The 24,583-nt window shown below is 47.6% G+C and overlaps 1 protein-coding gene across 5 annotated transcripts; it reads left to right on the top strand.

Annotated features, from left to right (window-relative positions):
- The first annotated feature begins 13,743 nt into the window (after positions 1 to 13,743).
- CHST12 (carbohydrate sulfotransferase 12) lies at positions 13,744 to 24,170 on the top strand. 5 transcript variants are annotated; one of them, XM_061473532.1, is made up of 3 exons: positions 13,744 to 13,880; positions 14,426 to 15,359; positions 22,392 to 24,170. In XM_061473532.1, exon 3 carries the CDS (start codon positions 22,487 to 22,489, stop codon positions 23,732 to 23,734), a length of 1,248 nt encoding a protein of 415 aa, XP_061329516.1. In that variant the 5' UTR covers positions 13,744 to 13,880; positions 14,426 to 15,359; positions 22,392 to 22,486; the 3' UTR covers positions 23,735 to 24,170. The 5 variants fall into 5 exon arrangements, with proteins under 5 accessions (XP_061329516.1, XP_061329512.1, XP_061329513.1 ...); XM_061473528.1 differs by lacking the exons at positions 13,744 to 13,880; positions 14,426 to 15,359 and adding an exon at positions 16,845 to 16,993; XM_061473529.1 differs by lacking the exons at positions 13,744 to 13,880; positions 14,426 to 15,359 and adding an exon at positions 17,012 to 17,155.
- The last annotated feature ends 413 nt before the right edge of the window (positions 24,171 to 24,583 follow it).

Here is a 24,583-nt window from a genome sequence, read left to right on the forward strand (position 1 = left end):
CCATGCAGTGAAGTTTTAATGAGCTGCTGTGGTTTATTCCTGGCCATTTTCAAAGTAAAGCAATGTAATGCCAGTGTTAAGTGAATTGAGTTCCAAGGTGCTTCTCTGAAGCTGCTGCAGGAGCTTTGGAAGTTGACAGGTGTTATCCTGACCAGGGGTAAATGTCTCTTCTCATCTGTAAGGCTGGTATTTCTGACTCTGCTCCCTTCAATTACTGTGTGTTTACTGTAATTTCCCTACTTCAAATGCTTTTTGGAAATCGTGTGCTACTGAAAGTGCTTTATGGGTATGTATTTGGTAAAGCAGTCTTATTTGGTATAGCTCAGAATAACACCAGGACTTGTAGAGTGGAGGAGGAGGGGTCTTACTGGATTGAATCTGTGTTGCTGTGTGTAGCTTTGAGTACTCGGTGCCTCTGGATTTCAGTTTGTGGCCCCTACAAGGGCTCTGAAGGATGGTGAGAACAGATGTGGGTTTGTAGGTACTCTATAGAGAGATGTATAAGGGGGGGAAAGGCTTCCAGCAGCAGTTTACTTCCATTGAATGCCTTTAAGGGTCAAGAATTCGGGCAAGGGGAGGAAGGGAAACAAGCATCAAGTGGGATAGGATGTCACTGTGTGTGTTAAAGTATTGTCTGAAGTATTTTAAATGATTATTCTTAAATAGCAAGATTAACTGGAACAGTTCCTATAATCCTGGGCTAGTCTTCACTTTCACAATCTATTTGAATTTGTAATAAACATTCTCATGACCTTTTATAACCACCTCCAGTCCTTCCTGCAGACTTCACAGAGCAAGTTCTGTTCACTTGCCATACTAAGTTTTAACTCCTTAAATTCTAATGTTTTTTAATAAAGCCTTACTGTCACTTTTATGAGCTTTGACTCGTTTACTGTCAATAAATAATGAAGATAAAAAGTGATCTTGTTGTGTTTTGTTTTAATAGGTCTGACAGTACAAATAGGACTGACAGGACAAATGATTGCCTTCCTGAATGTAGGAGCCATGAAATGCCGCTCTGTGTAAGGTGACAAAACAGTGGAAAAACATTTGGCTCAGGGAGGGAGCAAACTGTTTCCTGTGCTCTTAGTGGTGGTTGTCACTTGTTATGCAGGACTGGAGGGGCCAGGGTGCTTGTTGCTCAGCTTTTGGTGGAGCTGTGTGCCCCTGTACCTGGTTGTGTTGTGTGTTTGATCCTAAGGGATGTGGAACAGCCACAAAGATGCTCCGAGGGCTGAAGCACCTGTGCTATGGAGACAGGCTGAGAGAGCTGGGCTTGTTCAGTCCGGAGAAGAGAAGGCTTCAGGTAACAGTCTTCTAATACCTGAAGGGGCAGAAAAAATACCTGGAGAGGGGCGTTTAACAAGGGCCTGTAGGGACAGGACAAAGGGCAATGGTTTTAAACTGACAGAGGGGAGATTGAGATGAGAGATGAGGAAAAAATCCTTCCCTGTGAGGGTGCTGAGGTGCTGGCACAGGGTGCTCAGAGAAGCTGTGGCTGCCCCATCCCTGGCAGTGTTCAAAGCCAGGTTGGACAGGGCTTGGAGCAACCTGCTCTAGCGGAAGGTGTCTCTGCCCGTGGATAGAGGGGGTTGGAACTGGATGAGCTTTAAGGTCCCTTCCAACCCAAACCAGTCTGTGAGTCTGTGGCATCCTAGAGGGCACAGAGTGAAGGCTGTAGCATGAAGATGGACTTGCACGTAAAGGATTTGGGCTTCCAAGTGGGTCATTTAGCTTATCCTGACCTTTTTCACCACATAGTGGTAGCATGCTGTTTCCTGCAGCCCAGTCGGGGGGGGGGGGGGGGGGGAGGAAAGCCCAGATTTGCTCTCTCTGTGCAAAACTGCATGATTTAAAGCAGAAGCTGGGTGTAAGTATCCTGCAGAGGGGAAACATATATAGTGGTGCAGGTAAACAGGGTAACCCTGCAGTTGGGGTGATCATTTCTCTTCAGACAGTGATTTTCAGTGTGTGCATCTGGGGGATCTGAGGGATGTGCTCATAAGCAGCTGGGATTAGTCCTTGCCATTGCTGCAGGACCTCTGCATCTCTGTGTTGATCAGAGGAGTGCATGTAATCCTTTCCCAAGTTTCAACCTTTCAACCCTGTCGTTCTCCATTAAACTCATAATGTGCTGAAACATGACTGGAGCAGATTCAGAAACCTCTGCTCGAAGTGGAATTGCTTTAAAATAAGGTCAATAATACCTAGAATGCCTTGCATTCCTCTCTAATGCAAGGAAAAGCCTTAGTACCTGATGTGACCTGTCTCCACATGCTGCTTATTTGGGTTTGTTTTCATACCCTCAGTGGCTGGGGTTCCCGATACAGTGATGAACTGGTTTATTCTGGAAGGTAAGGCTGTCTAAGGGAGACTTGCACTATCCCTGCTCCTGCAGGATTTGGGATTATGCTGTGCAAGATAGTGTCTTTAAATGCTTCTAAGAGATGAGTTCAGCCCATGGGAATGAGATGCTCATAAGAGTGTCACTTAGCTGTGTTTAGGGAGATGATGAAGCGAAGCTCTTTGTTACATTCCTGGGTCTATTAAAAGCTACCCAAAGCCAAGGAGCTCTCCATGTACTCGGAGATGTTCACAGTGAGGAAATGTTCCTTCACTGTTGATGGAACTGCTGCAAAAGCTCTGCTTGCAGTGCTTGGGACTGGGAGCTGTTTGTGAAACCCTCGTAAATTGGCACGGAGCTTGTTATTGTGAAAATAAATCTGGTTCCTATAGAAACCGGTTGCTTGCGCCTGGTGGGGCTGTAGAACAAGTCTCTTTCAATAATTGCACACCCTCCTGATGGGGCATCATTTCTGTGCATTATGCACTGTTCCATCAGCATCAACTCTCCTGTCAGGAGCTGCTAAGGGGATGCGGCTGTATTTTATGAAGGGGAAAAACAGCCGTGGAAAGGTGAAAATAGAATTTTTCCAACCTCTGTTATTAGCTTAGACCCCAAGGACAGCTTTTAGGTGGGATTTTGAACAGACCCTTCACCAGGCACGCAGCTTCGGGATTATGCAGCTCATCCACAGCTGCAAAGTGAGTCAAGACCCCAGCTTCAGGGACACAATTAACCCCATAGCTGATCCCTGATGCTGCATTACAGACTAAGTAGACTGGACAGAAATACATCTGTTCTTGGTAATACTGACAAATAGACACAGTGTTTTAATTCTTCATGTCAAATTGACTGTGTTTCAAAGCAGGGCACGGTGTTTCTGACTGATTGAGTTGTGGCACAAGGCACTGGCACTTAATTGCTGCTTTATAATCACTCTGGTCCTTAGATGAATTCCAGTTTCCAAGGAACCCCGCAGGACCTGCACAGATCAGGGCCAACTTGCTCTGATCTGGTTGAACAGGCTCATAATAGCGCTACCTGGGCTTAAACAAAATGGGTACTTAGTGAAATGCAATTCCCTTTCTTTGTCACGGGTAACTTTAATCAGTGCTTTGGGAACACTGGGGGAATCTATAAGCATGCTCAGCTCTATGGCTGTTGGTAGCACAGTCCCGGACCCCTGAAGGTTCGTGCTGGCAGCAGCAATGATACGGCTGAGTTCATTCTGCTGCCGTCTCTGTCAATGAGTTGGAGTCTTGCTGCATTAGAGACGGAAACAGGGGAAGAGGGAGGAAAGATTTGTCCAGATAAAAGTGCAAATCCTGGGAGAATTAACTGGTTTGGACTTCATAAACTTCCTTGAACTCTCTAAGCCCTAAGCCTGGAGCACAAACCTGATGAGGAACAGCTGAGGGAGCTGGGGTTGTTTAGTCTGGAGAAGAGAAGGCTCAGGGGGGACCTTATAGGTCTCTATAACTGCCTGACAGGAGGTTGTAGTGTGATGAGCATCGGTCTCTTTTCCCAAGTAACTAATGGCTTCAAGCTGCACCAGGGGCAGTTTAGGCTGGATCTTGGGAAACATTTCTTCACCCAAAGGGTGCTCAGGCATTGGAACAGGCTGCCCAGGGCAGTGCTGGAGTCACCGTCCCTGGATGTGTTGATAAATCATGTAGATGAGGCCCTTAGTGACATGGTTTAGTGGTGGACTTGGCAGTCCTGGAGTAATGGTTGGATTTGATGAGCTTAAAGGTCTTTTCCAGCCTAGATGATTCCATGCGTTTAAGATAATCAGTGGAAGAGATGCAGTGAGAAGCTGTAGCTATTGCTGGTGCTGAGACCTGTTGCAGGTAAATCTGGGCAGCCTCAGCACACATAAACCACGTGTGTGTATGTGCTGTGTGCGCGGGTGGCCCTTTGCATCCATCCCATCAACGAAGCAGAAGACGAGGAGGGAGCTGCCCTTGTTGCCAGGTGAGCTGTGGGTTGTGCTGAGCACTGGGCTGGAGAATCCCCACGCTGGGGACAGGGGACTCTGCCTGGTACCAACCAGGGTACCACAAGACTCTGGCTCTTCTCATTCACATGCAAACACTTGCTTTGAGACCCTGCAGAACTCCTGTGTTGACTGGGACACAGCTGGATGCAGCTTCCTGTGCAAATGGTACTTCTTTCCTTCAGTTCTGTATCTTTCACCTCTTGCTCCTCTTTTTAAGAGGCAGGGATTGCAGGAAGGTCTCTACTCAGCTTCCCATATTGCTACATCTATTTACACGTTCTTATTGTGCCTTTGTTATTTACCTTCTTTTCCATCCTATTATTTTCTATCATGCTTCAGCTGCTCTTCCCCTGAACCCTATCTGAATGAATGCTAATTCTGTAATACATCTTGTCTCCACACAACAGTCAAATGATCGCAGCCCTCAGAAGCAAAGAGAGCATGAATCTCTTCTCTTTATGGATTATCTCACAAATGCAATTTGTGTTCAGCACCTTACTGGTGAAACACTCCCCCCTTCTCCCCCCCCTTTCCTTTGTTTTGAGGCAGCCATTAACCTCACAAGGATATCAGCTTTATTTTTATGCCACTTACTCAGACTTGCATCATCTGCCCTGGGATCTATTTTCTCTAATGGAAAGCTGGGAAGAGAACATGCATTACGTTAGTCTGAGTAACTTCTATCTATGAGAATGTGTTTCTCTTAATAATGCAAATAAGTGTAATTACGAAAGCAGATTAATTGACTGGGCAGTTGAAGTACTTGGATTTCTTGGCGTATTATGATTTATATCCATGTTTCCTGCTATTTTTGCTCCCAGACAAACTCATTTTGAACAGCTTCTATCTGCTTACTAATCCTAACTCAAAACTGACTCTGTTAGTGTCTTGTTGCATTTTAATGCTTCCATGCAATAGCAGATGGGTACTTGTAGACCACTGCGCCTTAGACAAGGCATTAGCCCCAGACTGGAAAAGAAGGGCTCTTTTGGATCCATGGATACACTGCAAGCTAAATTCGGATATTATAAGAACTCAGGCAAAGGAGCCTGAAAGTGTTTTAGAGCAAATCTCTAAAGGAAACATGCTGACTTCATTCTCCAAGCCCTGCACTTGGCTGTCAGACTCGCATGTGCACATGATTACATGTCAGCCCATCTTTTGCAAGCAAATGCCTCTGCTGAAGATAAAGCCAAGAATTCCCTTTGGAGTTTGTTCTTGTGTTGCTTCAGGTTTTAAGGAGATACTCATTTAAGAGACTTGGAGTTTAGCAAGAAAGGCAAAAGAGAAACCCAAGTCTTAACATTTCCTGAACACCCGTGGCTGTTCCTAGTTCCTAGGTACTCACCTCTCTGCCATCCCTGGCACACCAGTGCAGTTATTCTGTAGGTCAAGTGGTGGTTGAGCCATGCTCTAATTGCTTATCTAATGAGCTGTGTACCTGAGAGAGTGAAATCTGCTCTGGGAGTAGGAGGTACAGGGTTCTCTGTCCCTTCCCTTGAGGCTTGAGCATCTCCTTCTGAGCCATTTCAATAGAGAAAGAATACCATTCTCCACAGTAATTACATACTGTGACAATTATGTACTAAAATAGATCCTAAGGGACTGCAAAGAATCGGAACCAGTTCTGTAACCTGCTGCAATGCCTCTCCCACCTTAGTTTTTTCCTTAATAAAAGCCAGAAATGGAATCTGCCCATGAGCAATGCAGATATTTCTGTCAGTCCTTGTGCAGGAAAGGCTTTGAACGATGACTTCAGACACTTTTGATCCTGAGGGACTTAAATATTTTCTTGAATGCCTCCTCTGTCTGAATATTGATTGGAAATTGAGGTAAGAGGTCCTGTCCCCTACTGTTGGTATAGGGGTTGGGTGTCACATCTCTGCAACCACCGCTATTACCCAATGCCAGTGACTGTTTCGCTGCACAACAGACCTTCAAAGCACTTTGCAGCAGCAACTGGTTCTCCAAATTACAGAAGTTGTGACATTGGTTGCAAAATAACCCTGTTGGCCTCAGAATTGTGTGTGTATGTGTGTGTTCTACACACAGCTCTAACACAACGTTCCTCTGGCCAAGAGATGTGATGGTGGTAGTGCCAGGCTGTTAACCAAACCCAGACGTAACAGTTCTTCTTCTGACTGTATCTCAAAACAGAGGGTGGTCCTGGTGGATCCAAGTGAAGATGCAGATGACCTTGCAAACTAACAGATCCTGAGAAAAAAATCATTGGTATTTAACACGGTTTTTGATCATGGAACAACCCAGGTAACATCCTTCCCTTTTTTTAACCAAAAGGCTTAGCAATAGAATTGCTTTCTCCTGCTTAGATGAATGCTTTTGGCAAGTCACTAGAACTGCCCGTCCCAGAGGCCACACATCACCCACTTGGACGGTGACAGTGCTGAAGGTGAGAGGACTGGCAGACTATGGAGACAGGCTGAGAGAGCTGGGCTTCTTCAGCCTGGAGAGAGAAGGCTCCAAGGAGATGTTAGAGCAGCTCCCAGTGCCTAAAAGGGCTGACAAGAAACCTGGAGAGGGGCTGTTGATAAGGGTCTGTAGGGCAAGAAATGAGGGGTTAGTGTGAGAATTGCACTGGGTCCTTAGATCTACAGAGGGTTGAGTTGATCCTGCATTTTAGTGGGCAGACTCAGGCTCCCCATTTCCCATTATGCCTCCTCCACAGAGGCTGGATACAAAGCATCTCAGACCAGATCTCCAGGTAGGACATCCTATAGGTAAGGGTTAAGGACATCCTATAGATTTGGGTTGTAAGTCTCTAAGCTCACAGGTGACCAGTGATTTTTTCCTATTTGAATCAACTTACTGTCTCTGAACGTTTCATCCTTTCTATCAGATTTAGCTGAAATTGGGCAATAAATTTGGATGCTGTTGGGGCAGGAGGAAGAAAGACTGAGCATGACTATGTGCTGTCATCAGTTGTCTCTTCCTTAGGCTGCAGACACGCTCTTTGCAACACTGGTTCTAGTATGGATAGTTTACAACCTCACTTATGAACCTTGCCTCAAGCCTCGAAGCTGAGCTACCACTGCATGACGGATGTGTTTGCTAGAGGAGGAGAAGGGATGGAGAACAAGGCCTGCTTCTGTTGTGAGCAGGGCTGAGAAGCTGCCAGCACGTTTGTGGCAATTACAAAACTTCTTCTTTTGTAGACAGTTAATTACTTATTGATTGTGCTGTTGATGGAGAGAGGACTCTAATGAATGGCCTTTTACCAGCACTTCCTTCACTCCTAATTGGGATTCTCCACCAGAATCTCGATGAATCACAGGGATACACAGCCACCGAGCAGCAAGTCCCTGTTGTGTCTGTACTTGCCACATCAACTCGCATCCCTCTAGGACTCATTAGGGGGCAACAGCAGGACTGCTACCATTGCACACATCAGCCTGGCCAGTATCTCCTTTGAAGAATCTGGAATGACCTTGATCTATGCCTGTCGAACAAAGAACGTCCAGACACAGGTAAATGAGCAAACAACTCACAAGGAGGAGGGGTTAGAGATTCAAAGCTTTTAAAGCAGAAACAGAAGTAGTGGATGAAGGGAGAGCAGACTTCAGAAGGGGGCAGTGCAGGATGTAGGGGCTCAGTGTGGGGGACTGTGGAAAGCAAATTGTATGGGTCATGGATGAGAAGAGGAATGTGAGGTTTAAAACAAGGGAGCTGAATAATGGAAAGGCAGAAGGTGAGGTGCCTGAAATGGATCTGGATGCAGAACATAAGGAATGATGGTCGGAAGATGACTATTGGGAAGACAATTATGGGGAATGTCCCAGTGGGGATGCTGGGCATGGAAGAGAAACAAAGGGGCTGCAGAAAGGAGGAATAAGATAGAGAGGCTTGTGGGGTGAACAAAGATGAACAATGACCTACAACTGGGTTTTCACTCTTTGTGGATCTCTCCTTTCCCTGTGGGCACAGGAGCACTGGCTTTTCTCTGTTACCTTTTGGAAATTTCCAGTAATTAGGGGAAAACCCCTAATTTACAGTTTCCCCACTCATGAGGGAAAACTCTTCCCTGTCATAGGATTCAGCACCACTCCAAATGAAGGCACAGCTCTTCTTGCAGCTATTGTACCAGTAACAGACCATGGGACACATGCTCATGTGTTCTGGCTCACCAGGTAAAATGTAACCTGCTGAACATCAACCAGTACACCAGCACCGTCACAGGCCTCCACAGGGAGATCAAGCATCTAAAAGTGAGGGTTGGAAAACAGGAGAAGAGTGAATTCAGCTCCAACCTCCGGGATCTGCAAGGTAGTCAGGAGTAGGATTTGTTGTGGAGAATCTGGAGGGAAGAGAGTGGGGGAAGGAGCTGTGTGGCCAGGCTGTGGTGGTGCTTGGTGGGCCTCCATGCAGATGTAGCTGGAGAAGCAATTTCAGCAGTGCGGAGTCTGATGGGCAGTGGAAGCAGACGGGGGAGCTGAAGCTGTGTGACCCTCTCTCTGATGTATTGTTTGACTGGACAACACATTCAACCTTGTCAGCATCTTCCCCAACATCAAAATGGTGTTAAAATCCCACAAACCTGCCCTTGAAAAGAGCTTTCACATCGAGTGGTGGCATTTGCTGTGAGCAGTCCTGACTCGGAGAGGTGACTGAGTTTGTAGCCTGGATCACTGCAGGCTCTGAGGCTGTGTCAGGTCCAGGAGCTCTGCTGGATGGTTCATTGCACTTAATTAAGGCAATAAATAGGGAGGGAGCATGGTGAAGCTTTTAAAACGCCAATTGTTCTGCCCCGGGGATTGTTCCTTTTGTCAGTGAATCTGGCAAGGAATGAAATAAGCATAGGCAAGTTCTCCCAGAGACAAGACACGAGGCGTAACAGGCCTCTGCTATACCCAAGGTTGTTTCTATAACAAGCACAGAAAACTAGTACCTTTTTGGTGGGTGGAAAGGTGGAAGAGATGGGCCTGCAATGTGGTATCCTCTTAACACTCACAAAAGCAGTAGCCTATTATTGCTAATAATACAATCATAAAGGTATATCAGATTTCCTAAGCATGGGATTAACTTCAAGAGGCTGCAGAATGAAGCAGAGTCCTACAAACTAATGTCTTGTAACACACGGACTGAGTGGTCCAGGAGTAGGTTTATGGGGTCTTGGCAGAAGTTTATGTAGGCTAATGTCAGGTCAGAAATGTCTTCTCCTGCAGCAGAGAGGCAGCAAGGCTGTGAGGCTCAGCGTGGCCAAGCAATGAGCACCTTGTAGGAGCAGCTCATCAGGGCTTTCACAGAGCAAGTGGAGATGAGGCACAGCCTGATGGAGCTGGTGAACACCATGTTGCTGCACGCTGATACCTGTTGATACCTCCTAACAGTCACAGAGTGAGGATCCCCTGAGCTTTCAGTACACTTTACATGGACCTCCAAAATCACTGTAAGAAATGCCGACATCCCATAGTCCACCCAGCTTAAATGAGATCAAGAGTAGGTTTGAGATTTACCTCTATGGCGAGGAAAAACTTGGGAGGGTGGTGGTCTGCAAAAGGCACCCAGGGATTTAAGGTAGATTAAGTCCATGCTGCTCTGATCTTTAGATTAAGGTGCTATATTTGCAACAGGTAACTTCTGCTATTGAGAAACACACCCCTAATCCCTCCTGGTGCTTGGGAGGAGACTGTAGCCTGCACACATTGCTTTATTGCTATTGCCTGATGTAGCTCCACAAGGCAGCCAGCTACCTCTAGCATCAAGATCAAAAGTATAAATGGTAGATTTGTCCTATTTGGCCCTTATTCTGGATTTGTGTTGGATTTAATGGAAAAACTGGATGGCAGCAGATTGGGATTGTTGGTCCTTCTCTGGTCTAGTCACTCTGTGTTTATGAAGTAGTTTCCATCCGGATGCATGGCTTCATGTCAGCATGCACCACTACCCTTTCTTCTGGTTAAACTAGAAGCAGGTTTCAGCTCCTTCTCATTATCACTAATCACCCACCTAATGCCTCTGTAAATTTTATAGTCCCTTAGGATTTGGGTCATTTGTAGTTAAAACAGTCTTCAGAACATCAAGATATTCGACAAGCACATGTGAATAGGCAACAACTTGTGATAAGGTGGGGAAAAGCACTGTTCTAGCCATGGAAATGTCACACACAAGGCCTGTTTTATTGACTTCCAAACAGAGGAAGGGTAATTGCGTTCTTCTGTATGGTTTGTCCAGCTCCAGAGCAGCCTGGACTAATCAGTTCTGCCACTGTCACACAAGAAGAAGTTGGACAGATACAATGGAAGGGCTATGCATGCATCATTAGTTATGTCACCATGTCCCAGGAGTTCCTTTCTTTTTTAGCTGGCAGCTGGGAGCAGGTGAAGGCTCAGGGTGCATGCAAGCATGATAAGGCAGCCAAAGAGGAGGAAGATGAAAACACAGAGGAAGAAGACAAGGGAAATGGATATCCTAGGTTCATCTGAACCTCATGAAGTTAGAGTAGCAAGAGAAGAGATGAACCTGCTGCTGGAAGAACAGCGCAAGACTGGCCCTGAAGGTGTGGAGGTGAAGGTGCCCTTATGGTGGCAAGTCTGATCTCTGCCCAGAGAGGCTGTTGTGGTTTTGGGCTAGCACCACAAAAGCAGTGTGGCACCTGCATTGCAGCTGGACTCCTAAATGCCTTGGGCTGCTGAAGGAAGCAGCATGGGAACATCGACGTTTGCATCCTGCCTCTGTCCCTGTGTGTTTCAGGATGAGGAAAAAACACCCACTGGGCTTGTGCACCTGTAAGGGAACTAATTCTTCCCATTTCCCCTTTCAGGAATGTTTTGAGGGTTTGTCGCTCACTGGTTGTTTTGGTAACTAATGTTTGTGAGTTCCTCTAGGCTAGGACTGTGCATCTGGATGTATCTGCCATGACTGAAACGTGGTGGCTGCTACTAGAATAAGCAATATACTTTCTGTAGATGTTATGTTATTCTGTGTGAAAGACACAGCAGAGAACTGCTCAGATGCCTTTGTTACCCCAAGAAGCTGTCTTGACAAACCCCTGTCTATCTTTTTCAGACAGAGCTGGAGCAGCACATGGCAAATGCCAAGGAAAAAGCTTCCCAGAAGGAGGAGTTTTTCCCCAGACAAATCACCAGTGAGGATCAGCAGGAAGTGCTAAGGCTCCTCGCCAGAGCCCATGAGCCTGGCAACACAGGCAAATACACTGTACAAGAAGAATCTATTGTGCCAGGAGGATTTTGGGATCCAGCAACTGCAGCAGCATATGCTGCTCTGTGAAGAAATTACTCAGCAGCAGCAGATGCTGATGGGAGGTACAGCAGCACCTTTGCTCCTGCTCTGTCATTATCTCCAAGCTTTGTTCTCTGATGGCAAACTGGAGAACAACCCACACGGAAACCTTGTCTTGGATGCCATGACTCCACAGTTCTCAGCTGCTTCTCTAGGAGTGGTCTTTAACCCTTCCTCCCCAACTCTGTTCCAGCCCAGAATATTCCTGTGCCAGAGGCACTGGAGAGGTTTACACCACCAGCACCTCTCTGAGGTGGAGGAGAGGACACTGAACTGCCTGCTTCTGTATTCAGTGATGTCCTGCATGTTCAGGGTAAGGCAGAGCAGGCCTTTGTGCTGGAGAACCCACACTGTCTCTTGATCTTGTCATGGCTGTAGATTCACACATGCCCAAAGCCTGTCTGGGTCCCGGTGTCAATCAGGAGCTGTACAGAACTTTGTTTTGTGAACATCTTGTCTCTAGTGCTCTGCTCTCCTCCCCTTTGAGAGAGACAACTTGCTTGCTGGTGAACAGAAAAGCAAAGGTTAGATGGCCAAACATGCAACTCTCCAAGTGACTGCTGAAGGAGACTTGTCATATGGAGCCATCCGCTTGCTGATGGCACAGCTGTTACTGAGGTCTTCAGGTCTTCCCTGCAATAAAGGAAAGATCTGCTGGCTCCTTGGTCTTTGGAAAACTTGTGTGTGTTTTGAGACAGTGGCTGCCAGGAAATTGCCAGTCCTCAGCAGGGAGTACAAGCTGCAGCATCTCCTGTTTATTATGATTGCCTAGAATGATCGGGGCAAGGAGTTGGGGTTCACCTTGAATAATAAACTTAATGCTTGCCCTGTTGTTATATGAGAGATTAAACTACTCTGGGTGCCCTTCCACAGGAGCAGAGCAAACAGCAGGTGGCTGAACTGTGGAAAAGCACAAGAGGTATCAAGAGTGTTTTTGTGACCACAGGCTGAGAGCCTGGGCTAGAGGAGGGGCTGTACAGTGAGAAAAATCTGCTGAGGATCTCATTCTTCACTCTTCCTGCGGTCCCACAACAGCCCTACTCTTGATGTAAGGCAGCATCTGGATACTAATAAAGATGAGATCAGAAAGGGTCTATCTGGTACCACAAAGGATATTCCCTGAGGGGATATCAAACTTCCATAGGGTAGATCCTTTGTGTTTTTTTCTAAAGGGAATGGGTTGAGCAGAAGACATTGACCCAGTGGAGCTGGGGTAGATTTTGAATACAGTGAGAAACATAGTACAAACTGCAGGAGGAAATAAGTTAAATATCTTTATTCTCTATAATGACCTTTACCTCCTGCCTAAACAGCGAGGAAAGAAATCTTTTTCGTACAACGTGGCAACAAACAGAGGTGAGAGACATCACTGATGTTAACTCAGCTCCATGTCTTTCAGATCTCAAAAGCTAAGCATTGGACTTCCTCAAGCCCCAGTGCAGACAAAGCTTTTGAGAACCACTCATGCCAAGCTAAACTCTTCCATTAGCCAAAAGCTGTGAGTAGTATATTCATTGCCACAGAGGGCAAGATTCCAATCAGCCACCATTCAGGTAAGGGTTAAAGACCTTAGTGACATCCTGTACCAGCTCTGTTGGAAAACATGGATTCTCATGTAGGTCAAGTAAAGGTGAATGCTTAGAACTATTAGTAATCTGATCTTAATTTGTTTTAATATGGACTGAGTAGCTTTTGATGGGTAAGAAAGCATATCCTTTGTAGAGCGCTGCCTCAACTATGCCTCTGTAATGAAGGGAGAGTTAGTGTTCAGCTGGGTTCGTATAAAACAAGTTGCTGCTCTCAGTCCTCATCATTCAGCCAGTTTCACATCTAAACCAGGCCTCAGCAAGGAGACCAAGATGCGACAGGCTGCACTGACCATCTGTCACCTTCAGCTGTTCTGCTTTGTGCAGACACACAAGGCCAGGATGAGTTTAGGGGAAGTGGATACCCAAATCCTATTGAGATGTAGCCAGAATCCTTACCCATTCTGGCAAGGGGTGCTTATTCTAGTTTTTATTACCTTTTTACATGTGTGTATATATATATATACACACATATATAAAATGTCTGGAATTTTACTTACAATGCTATAATTTATGCATGCATAAGTGTTTTTAAACTGTGCTCTTCTCTCACTACTCATAATGAAGCTCTCCCTGCCTTTTATAGAGGGGACTCCACCAGAGATGCTGCCAAAAGGCAATGCTCTTACAAGTACCATCCACCAGAGCAATGCAGATCATGTCAAAGGATCGGTCCTATAGAACCAAGTCAGGGGTGAATATATGAAATACCAGGTTGGCTGGCTCAGGAGGACTACTATATTCTTCAGCACTTGTTCTGTTGCAATCTGAACCTAAAGAGCTGTTAAATGCAACACAAACAGTCCAGTTTGGAAAGCAGACACATGCGTGGGGGTTTATAGCCAAGTTTTAAGCCTTTCTTGTTGTTGTTATTGCTGTTTTTTGAAACAGATGATATGGGCAATGTTCCAGAATGAGTTACACTCCATCTCCCTCTTAGCCAAAAATAACCTCTTGGGAAGAGAAAATAACATTTTCAGAGGTGTACGTAACCCTGGTATAATCCATATGTGAAGCACATCATTTAATCTGAATGAGCCATGTGACAACATACTGCTTCCCCTGAACGTGTTGCCATGGGATTTTCTTCAGGCACTGATGTGCAGATCCTAGGGCCCTTGCCAAACTCACCCCTCCACATCCCATGGCAATCTGTCTCGTCCTCACTTTGACTGGCAATGAGACTGGAATTGAAGAGTGAGAAACTCACCCAAGTGCTTCATCTTCCCTCACTTGCAGGGCCTGCAGATGGTGCCAGCAGTCGGCAAAAGCAGCAGCCAGTCTCCTGCTTGAGGAGCCAGAGGAAAATTAAATAGGAGTCACCAGGGGAGCAGGATTCTCTGTGGTCCCATGGATTGCCATTCCAAGACTGCTGGAAGTTAGGGAAGCAGACGCAGGGGAGTGTGCCTTAAAATGTATTTGTTTTTCTGTTGTAGCACTGAAAAGCAGAGGGATGGTTCAAAGGGGGGAGAGGGACCTATATGTTGTAGACTACTTTTCCCATATCCCCACTGCAAGACTTTCCTCTGTGTTGCGTGCTTTAGCTGTTAGCTTCACTTGAAGACAAGTAGGGTGTTAACAGAGTCCAAGAGAAGAGGAAGCCCTCATTTTCCCAGCAGTGTTTGCCTCCCAGAAGATGTCAACATGGAGCCCAAGCCACCTTTTTTCCCAGGGCAAAAGTGTGGATGCCACCCATGAATCCAAAAGGCTCCCTGACTATTAAAACCAAATGTAAATGCCTGAGAAATAGTTCTCCCTGTTCTTCTCTGCTGTCCCTGTGTGTTGCTGTGAAGCTGGGAGGTGTAACATGCCTGGAATGCTGTTTGGGTGAGCAGATGTTTGGCTGTGAGAGCAGCCAGAGATTGCTCTAAGCTCTTTCCTATCGACAGAGCATTTCAGATGTGACTGCAGCCGGGAGAAGCAGCATGGCGATAGGTGAAGACCCCAGTAAGAGCTAGCTTGGAGGTAAACCACAGGAACGTGTTTTTCTCCTTGGAACAAACATCTCCAACCAGCAGCCTCCTCCATAAGGGGCTTTTTAACACTATTTCCCCTGCTTTTCAAATATGCCATTGAATGAAGCCCTTCTGGCTGCTGGACTGAATAAACAGTGACCCCATGCCCCAAACAGGAGTGGCTTCCCTCCTAGGTCTGCTGAAGATGACGATTTCAGGTCGGTTTGTGTGTTATCTCAAACAGATGGAGAACCTTTATTATAGCTGCAGCACTTGCAATGGAGTCTCCTTTATACTCTTTCTGACTTGCTGTGTGACATTGCGCACACTCCCCATTCCTCTCTACCTCTTGCTTTGCTGGTGGGAAGATGAGGGATAGTTCTCTCCAGGGATGAGGACTCTTAGATTACTTGTAATTATAAATGCCATAAAGTCCTGAAGTGGGTGCAACACAAGTGTAGCAAGCAGCAGATTTTCCTTAGGAAACAGCAGCAGGAAGAGGAGTGATGGGAAGTAGAAGATCAGGAACAGTTGTCCCTCGGGGCTGACTCTTTCAGATAAACAAAGACACAAAAACTCAACACACAGATAAAATAAGCATAGACTGTGTGTAAAAGAAACCTGTGCCAGCAGGGCTTGAGCCAAGCCTGTATTTAAGGACCCCACATGACCTGCAAACAGCGAAGGACCAGAAATGAGGGAAAACGGGAGTTTTCCAAGTGTATACATCTCCGCTACATACCTTTGGGCTGAATCACCATCCAAACTGTGCAGAGTTGTTTCATACAAAGAGTGGGACATCTGAGCCAAACGCATTGGTTTGAGGCTGTATCTCTGAAGGGGAGTTTGGTCATTTGCCATGACTGTTGTGAAGAGCACAGTGCCAGGGGCTGTGCTAATCTCCCTGTTTGCAAAACATATATTTTAGGTCTGTTAACATTGGGGATTGAGACGTCAGAGGTAGAAGCTGTACATAACCATTTGTAGCTTTGATAACTGCTGCAGGTGGGCTGCAGCCCATCTACTGCACCAAGCGGGACCACACTCATCCGCAGTGCTGGGCTAATGGCTTTTTGCTTTGATTCTTACCAATCACAGCTGATAAAAAGGGAGGTTAAACTGGGTTTTTCCAGCTTCATTTTCTAGCCTTGCTGCATACAGTTATCTGCACTTTGGTTTTAATATTCTGCTGTGCTAGAACCCAAAGGCTGGGGTTTCTTCCACAAGACTGCTTGGCCCTGGCTCCACCTAACCATCAGCTCCAGCAAGCAGCGATGTCCGGTCTTGGGATGCTGCATCCACCTCAGGACAAGGACTGTCGCCACACCATCCATTACCGGCTCTCCCTCTTCCCGTCTCTGGGACAGTGCAGGCAGTGGAGCAGGATTCCATCTATGCAGCCCCTGAGCCCTTCAGTGTGCAAGGAAATTAAATCCTTATGCAGTCTTACGCTGTGGCAGGCGGTTGGACCAGATCACCTCTGAAGGTCCCTATGCTGTGGTTCACCTCGTGCTGCCCCTGGTTCTCCACAGCGGTCCCGGCCTTGCTGCGGGAACGCGCTGGGAGCTGAACCGGAGCAGCCCCTCGGCTCCCGGCCGGGCCTACGGGCCCTCCTCACAGCCCCGACGCGCCGGGGCCTCCAGTGGCGGGGAGCAGCGGGGAGGCGCCGGGTCAGGGCGGGCCGGGGCCTCCCGCCGCCGGGCGGAGCAGCGCCTGCGCCGCGGCCCCGCGGGGACCCCCGTGCCCGGCGTCTCGCGAGAGGCGGCGCCCGGGTAGCGGCGGGACGGGGCCGGGCAGCGGGAGGAGGAGGAGGAGTGGAGAGCTGAGGAAGGCTGCGCTGCCCGGGCGGGAGGTGGGTACGGGGCGGGCACGGCCTGGACTAGGGCCTGAGGGGAGGGGTTGGGCGGCGGCGGCGGGGCGCGGGTGAGGCGGTCCCGGCCGGGGGTGCCGCCCCGGGGCCGCTCCGGTTATGAGCTGCAGCCGCGTCCGTCCGCGCTTCCCTCCGGCGTGCCAGGTAAAGGGAGAGCCGCGGCGTGACCGGGGCGTCGTGTGCCGGGCCGGGCAGGGCAGCGCAGCGCTACCCGTCCTCGTACCTCGGTGGTGGCGGGAGGTGGTTGGGTCTGTGGGCAGCTCCTCGTCTCCGAGCCACCCATCGCCGGCTTTGCCTGCTCTGCCGCCGGTGCTGGGCCCGAGGCTGGGGGCAGCCGCTTGTGCAGCTTCCCTGTGTTGATCTGCAGCCTGTGTTGCTTCTGGACTCGGGAGCGTCTGCGGTCCCAGCGCCCACAAAAGCGAACCCAGGAAGCAGCCTCCTCGGTAGAGCTTTCCTGTTGACGGTAGAGCGTGGTTTTTAGCCTTGCTTTACAGAGATAACCGTTAACGTGATTAATCCTGCTTGAACTTCGTGCAGAAAACTTCGCACTGCAGAAAATGATGCTTAAATCAAGTGTTCGTAAGGCAAATGCAGGCGGTGCGAGTGGCAGGGTCTGATTTCTGGCTCGCGTTGTCATATAGCGAATGTGCTGGGGTCTTGTTGACTCAGGCTCTCAGCGCTAAGGCTTGCTGAGACCCTCATGTTGGTAAGGTCAGGAGCAATGGGCGTGCATGAAGCTTGTGACAAAGGCAGTGAACAAACAGGACATGCTGCATTTGGGGGGTTTCCTTTGGGAAGTCTTAGAAATACGGTTATTAAGGGAGCTTCCAAGTATGGGTGTTAAAGGCGAGGCGTCCGGTGGTGCCAAGCCTGTACAAACCGGGCTTTGTGGCAGCGATAGGGGCGAAGGTGCTGGGATAGCTACGTAGATTAGGATATTCTTTGCTGGTCTCTAGCATACATGTGCTAAGTTGGGGTAGAACATGCAATGCAAGCCCTATTTTTTGCTTACACAGTGTATTTGTATTGATGTAACTGCTGATGTTATTACACGGGTTAAAACGTTCCTGCTGTGCAAAGAGCGTTAGGTTTTTGGAATGCTGGGAGAGCAGCAATATGGAGTGATGGCAAGTGCATGAAATTCATTTCTGGTTATTGGCACTTCTGTTTTGGCTGGTGGGAGCTTGTTCTCCTGCACCTGGAACAGGTTAAATTGCCTCCACTTCTCTAGAGCCTCCTTATTCCCTAAGTGTAACTGGTGGCAGGTGTGTAGCATAACATATGGGTAAAGAAGGCTGCATGGATTGAGTGGTTGCTAATGAATGTAGGTACTTCAAGGGAGCCTGCATTCCCAAGGGAAATTATTTGACTGGAGTTTTTGTATGTCTTTAAAAGTACTCATTCCACCTCTTTCTGTCTTGAGGAGCAGGCAAAGTCCAAGCAAGCTACCTGAAGTCCCTTATCACAGCAGAATGAGTGGGCGCTGGAAGAAGTGAGATGGTGCTAAGTGCCCGACCTGTGCCTTGTGCTTCCCTGTGGGCAGTTAGGAGCAGTGGGAAAGGGACAAGCTTGGGGAGACACAAAGCAAGAAGAGATGGAACCTGCGTGCAAGCCTTTGAAGGCACAGTCCCTTCAAAACCATTGCAGTTCATAAGGAGGGATCACTGTCCCCTGTCTCTGGTACATACCTGCATGTAAGCTCCTTTATCTTCTATAGGCCTTACTGTCCTGTAAGTAGCCTGGAGTTGCTCTCTTCTGCAGAGAGAGGCTATGGGAGAATGTAGTCATTGCAAAAAGGCAAGAGAGGAAGAAGGAGACAGTAATTACTTAAGTTGCTGTTTGCCCTGAGAACAAACAGTTGTAATCGGTCTGTGAAGTGCAAATAAGGTTTCCAAATCCCTGAGGAGCTGCATCTGCAATAGCTTTTGCAATAAGAACGCTGGGGACACATCCCACTTCCTCCCCTTTCTGGTTTTAAATGGGAGATGGTTATTTGACATGGCAGCTTGTGATAGGAGAGGATGGGCCCGGTGACCTCAGACCTCAGTGTCTTTCTCCTACCCAGGATGGGGAGATGAGTCCTTGTTTCACACCCAAGAGAGGTTCAGGTTGGAGATGATCATGGGATGGTTGCTGGGGGACTCTGTAGGATTATTATAGCACTTGGTCCATTTCCCGGTTTGCCAGCGTCGTGTCACAGAAGCAGCTTTGTGTGGATCCTGGTGCACGTTCTTGTTGGCTGGTGACTTTGGGTTAAACTTGAATGTAAATTCTTGGCTCCTCCTGGAGGCTTTTCCTTTTGATTCTGGCAAGGGGAGGATGGAGGCGCGTTCCTTCTGATGTGCACAGAGACCTATAATTTGTGCTTTCAGTCTGGCATCTTTTATGAAGTGCTCAGGAAGAGGATGTATCGTAGTCAATAGAGTGACTCTGTGTTCTGCAGCATTTTTCTCATGAGGAGCAATTAAGCTGTGTTACTGCTCTTTTCCAGGGCTCTGGCACTGACAGAGTTAATAGAAGTGGAGTCATTTCGATTCTATGCTGCTGCTGTGTGTCTTGGAAAAGCCAAACGCTCTGGCAGTCCTGCATGCTCTGTCCTGGAAAGCAGGCTCGAGCCCTTGGGGTGTGCTTGGTAGAGCAACATTATGGTGGTGGCTTTGACAAAGAGCCCCCCTTCTGTTTGCCCGAGGAATGCATATGCCACACACAGTGTCTCATTTGCTCTGTCACTGCTGCTGAGCGGGTGATCTGTCCATGCTGGGGTGGGACAACTTTGCAGAAATGCTGCACTGTCCAAAGCTGCTGGGTATAGGGATGGCAGAAAAGGATGCTCCATGCAGCTTTCCGGGCTTGCTGCATTCCAGCCAGCCGAGTGGTCTCAAGCGGCGTTGGAAGCACAGTGTGCTAGGGATTGTGTGCGCAGTGGGCACCCTATTCATCCAGAATAGGAAGCAGTCCCTGCCCTGAACAGCTAACCAGCTCAAAAGCAAGAACAGATTCAGGCAAAACGCAAACCCAGAAGTGTGCCAAAGCAGTAGGCTTGGCAGTGTCACTCCATTATCTTCTGCTGTTGGACCGAGATCTTTGGCCAGAAGTGCTGACGCACATATGTAATTTGCCTCTTCTTTAACTCTGTGCTCTTATCTTCGGGTGCTGCTTCTTACATCTGCTCTATCCACAGTCTTGACTAGCTAAACATAGGTAATTACTGCTGAACAATACCTGCTTCTTGCTCCACAAAGTGCAAAGTGTTATGTCTGCAGGTCTTGCAGCTCCTATTCACATGTAGAATAAGAGCCTGGCTCCAGGAGATGCATTGTTTGGTGTCGCAGTGCAAGGATGTGTTAGGCTACAGCTCCACTGAATTTGTGGCTCTCCCTATTTCTAAAGTGTAAATAAAGACACCAGGATGGAAAAAACCCTAAACCTTCAGTTTCATGTTTTGTCTTGTGTTATAAGCTGAGGTAATACTTTGATATGTGACTGTATATCTGGTATTATTCCTGTTTGTTACTAAATTCTTGTCTCATGCTTTTGGTCTAGTATTTGAGACCAGGACTTTGTTAAAATTTGGCATCCCTGAGGGATAAGCACAGCCATGCAGATGCTCTTTAGACAAGTCATTAAATGCAAGGCTGCTGTGAGCTTCAGAAGTGCTGAGTATATTCCCCTTGGGAATGACAGAGCTCAGCACTTTCCCATATTTGGACTCTGGTTCTTTCACCCCTTGCCTAGGATGGGGTTGGTGCCCTGTTAGAAGGGTTGTGTGTGAACCTTGATTGGGGAAAAACCTTTGTGTTTCAGGAGGAAGAGACACCCAGTCTTCATTTTCAAAAGCTTTTCAGGGCAGCATGTCCTGAAGTGGCTTTGTTTTCAGAGATGGTTTTTGCAGGGCTTGTTCTGAAGTCATTGGAAAGAACGGGGATGTTTGCTGAAAGGGCAGCTCTTTTCTATCTGTAGATAGTGTCCTACCTATATAATCAGAGACAGGACTGTGTTTGGAGAAGAGGAGATAGGAGTGACTACTTTCTGCTTGTCTTTTGATGATAAACTTTGCACAGAGAGGCTGTAGAACAGCAAACCTCTCAAAATACCAGATAGCTGCTCCTCGCTTTAATACATTGTTCTCCTCTTTAATTTGTAGTTGTTCTTCTAAAGGCTGCAAGGCTGTAGGCACTGGCTCCTTGATCACTTGGGGAGAGAGCATGGCTGGTTTGCCAGCCGGGCTCTGAAAAGCCTTGGACCAGAAAACATGCAGCAGGGTTGGGAGATGGATCTCCCTTGAGGAGCTTGCTGGTGGAAAGGGGCTGGGAGTCAGCAGGGAAACAGGTAGTGATAAAAAGGTGGGACTTGTTGAAGTAAAAACACCCCAAACCTGCTTCACCCTCTGGAAGAGATCTTCTGAGCTGCCCTTCTAACAGCTATTTCTCACCTGTCTTTGGTGGTGAAGAGTTGTTAGGGATGAGTGTGATAGAAATAGGAATTGCACTAAACCAGGAAGAGGTCCTCACTGACAAAATCCAGGCATGGAGAAAGATTTACCAGAGCATCCTTAATCTGGAGAATCATTCAGTTAAAACTAATAATTCTTTTAGATTTTTTTATTCATACATGGCTCTTATAGGGACTGTGTCCCTTTGGGTTTTCTTTGGTAGGAAAACTCTATAATCTCTGTTTTTGACAAAATAAGTAACTCCTGAGGAAGGTTGTGGAGGTGATGTGCTGGGTGCCTTCACACAGATAAGATGGTGAGTTCAGATCAATGATGTTCTCTCAACAGGGGGCTTGCTTTAGCCATTAAAGCAACAACATCTTCAGCTATGTATTTATAACTCCAATGAGGTCTTTGTTTTCATTATAGCAGTACAGAGCATCTTCATGGGGAGATGAGACCACAGTGTGATACCACAAGCTAAAATTGTGGGTGGAGCCCTCTCCCTGGTCTGTACTAGATGCGTTTAAAAGAGACCCCAGGGAGGTCTGAAAGGTAGCCAGCTCTGCCTATCTGTATATAGTTGTATCTCTTAATACTCTCCAACTTCCCTCTGTAAACTCTAGGCCTGATATCTTTATGTTTTGTTTACTTTTTAAAACGAAAACAGAGTTTGTCTTGAAATCACATGGCTCCAGAAGCTTGAGGTTGATAAAGCCCCCATCACTGCTGTGGAAACTGGTGAAACTGCAGCACATCATGCCTCCTTTGGGCCAGTTCCCTCTTCTCCATAGGGAGGGTCTCTCTGTGGGTACCTCAGACTCACGCAGCTCTCCCCTGCAGAAATGGATGGTGAGCTCAGTGACAAGTCTCACTTGTGCAAGGTCATTATCTCCAAACCAGAGTAATTAAGGGTTCAACTAACTTTTCTTTCTGGTACCTTTTTAGGGGCTTGATCTGCAGCACCATGCTGGATCCCAAGCCTCACTCTGCAAGCTGGAGGTGAATCCAGGTGAAAGCCACCTATTACACCAAGTGTCAGGATGACCAAAGCACGGCTCCTCCGTCTCTCTGTGGTGCTGGTCTCCATCTTCATGATCCTCCTGATCATTGTGTACTGGGACAACGTGGGAACAGCTCACTTCTACCTGCATACATCCTTCTCCAGGCCTCATTCCCCTGGTATCACGGCAGGCGAAGACTGGGAAGCCTTGCCAGATGTGGATGAATTTTTGGCAAAGCTGCTTAGTTCGAGCCTGAAACAGAATAGCTCTACCCCAAGAAAGACAGAGCAGCTACTTGTCCAGGGCTCCAGCAAGCCTGTGGCAAGTAATTTGGAGGAGAACGTGCGCGGCTATGACTGGTCTACACACAATGATAGGAATAGCTTGGACCAAGAGCAAGTGCAGATAGAGAGGCAGAGAACGTTGAAGGAGTTTTGTGCCAATTCCAGCTTCACCTTCCCCACCAAGGAGCGCTCCTTTGATGACATCCCAAACTATGAGCTCAACCACCTGATCGTGGATGACCGCCATGGCATTATCTACTGTTATGTCCCCAAGGTGGCCTGCACCAACTGGAAGCGGGTGATGATTGTGCTAAGTGAGAGCCTGCTAGACCAGGGTATCCCATACCGGAACCCTTTGGATATCCCCCGGGAACATGTCCACAACACCAGCACCCACTTGACGTTCAACAAATTCTGGCGGCGCTATGGGAAGTTCTCCCGGCACCTCATGAAGATCAAGCTAAAGAAGTACACCAAGTTCCTCTTTGTACGGGACCCTTTCGTCCGCCTCATCTCTGCCTTTCGCAGCAAATTTGAGCTGGAGAATGAGGAATTCTACCGGCGTTTTGCCATCCCCATGCTCAAGCTGTACTCCAACCATACTAACCTTCCCGCCTCCGTTAGCGAGGCCTTCGGGGCAGGCCTCAAAGTCTCCTTTTCTGACTTCATCCAGTACTTACTGGATCCCAGGACAGAGAAGATGGCCCCTTTCAATGAGCATTGGAGGCAGGTTTACCGTCTGTGCCATCCGTGCCAGATAGACTATGATTTCATCGGCAAGCTGGAGACGCTGGATGAGGATGCTGCTTATCTATTGCAGCTCCTCAAGGTGGACAGGCTGCTTCGCTTCCCCCCCAGCTACCGGAACAGGACTGCCAGCAGCTGGGAAGATAACTGGTTTGCCAAAATCCCCCTGGCTTGGAGGCAGCAGCTCTACAAGCTTTATGAAGCAGATTTTGTACTCTTTGGCTACCCCAAACCAGAAAACTTGCTTAAAGACTGAAAGTGATTGGATGGGGGCGGGTATGGGAGGGAACATCTGAAATACCAAAAATGTTTAAAGCCTCCTCATTTTTGCTCTTAACTCCCTTCCCCGTACAGGTTGGTACAATGGAATCTATTTTTTCTACTGCTTCCCCTTCCATTTTTGCAATAATGCCAGAGTCCAGGGTATTCCAGCCAGCTGTGCACATGCAAAAAACCAAACAAATGCCATTTTGGTTTGGGTTCGAATTTGGTTTGTGATTTTTAAATGCCCCCATGTTTTGCAATGGGTTGCTGCCCTCGGTCACTCTGCCAGCTGTGTCCTTCAAGTGGCTTTTTATTAATACTTTTTAAAAATTAATATATTTAAGATATTTAATACAAAGTGTGTGTCGTGGCAAAGGAAGGGAAGGAATAAAGGAAAAAAAACAGTAAAAGAAAAACCTAAGAAATGATGCTCCTGCTTCTGTATGTTGTCTCAGGGCTGCTGTTTCAGAGGTGCAAGGTTTGTGGAGCACTCGGGTCTCTTTGGGAGCGGGGTTTGGTGGTGGTGCCGTCACCAGCCACACTTCTGGTGGTTGCTCTGAGCTGGGCTCAAGGCACATCGGATGCATCAGTGCTTGACTTTGCCAAACAGTCCTGGAAGGATACCAGTGTTCCATTGATGTGTGCTGGGAGCACCAGGATCACAGGAAGGAAATGGCAGTTGGGAGCGATGATGCCAAGGCCTTGCGGGGTGATTCAGGATGTGCAGGTGGCCAGCTCAGTACCTCTGCGCTGCTTCACCTTTCAGCTAAGTGGTGGTGGGACTCTACTTTCTAAAAAGCTGAGATTCCTCAGCCCATTTATACCTTGCTTGTATGGAGCA

The sequence above is a fragment of the Pezoporus flaviventris genome, unplaced genomic scaffold, assembly GCF_033815535.1.
Source record: "Pezoporus flaviventris isolate CSIRO_AGI_PZ_B2104156 unplaced genomic scaffold, CSIRO_AGI_Pfla_v1 ptg000078l, whole genome shotgun sequence".
In the NCBI taxonomy this organism is placed as follows: Eukaryota; Metazoa; Chordata; class Aves; order Psittaciformes; family Psittacidae; genus Pezoporus; species Pezoporus flaviventris.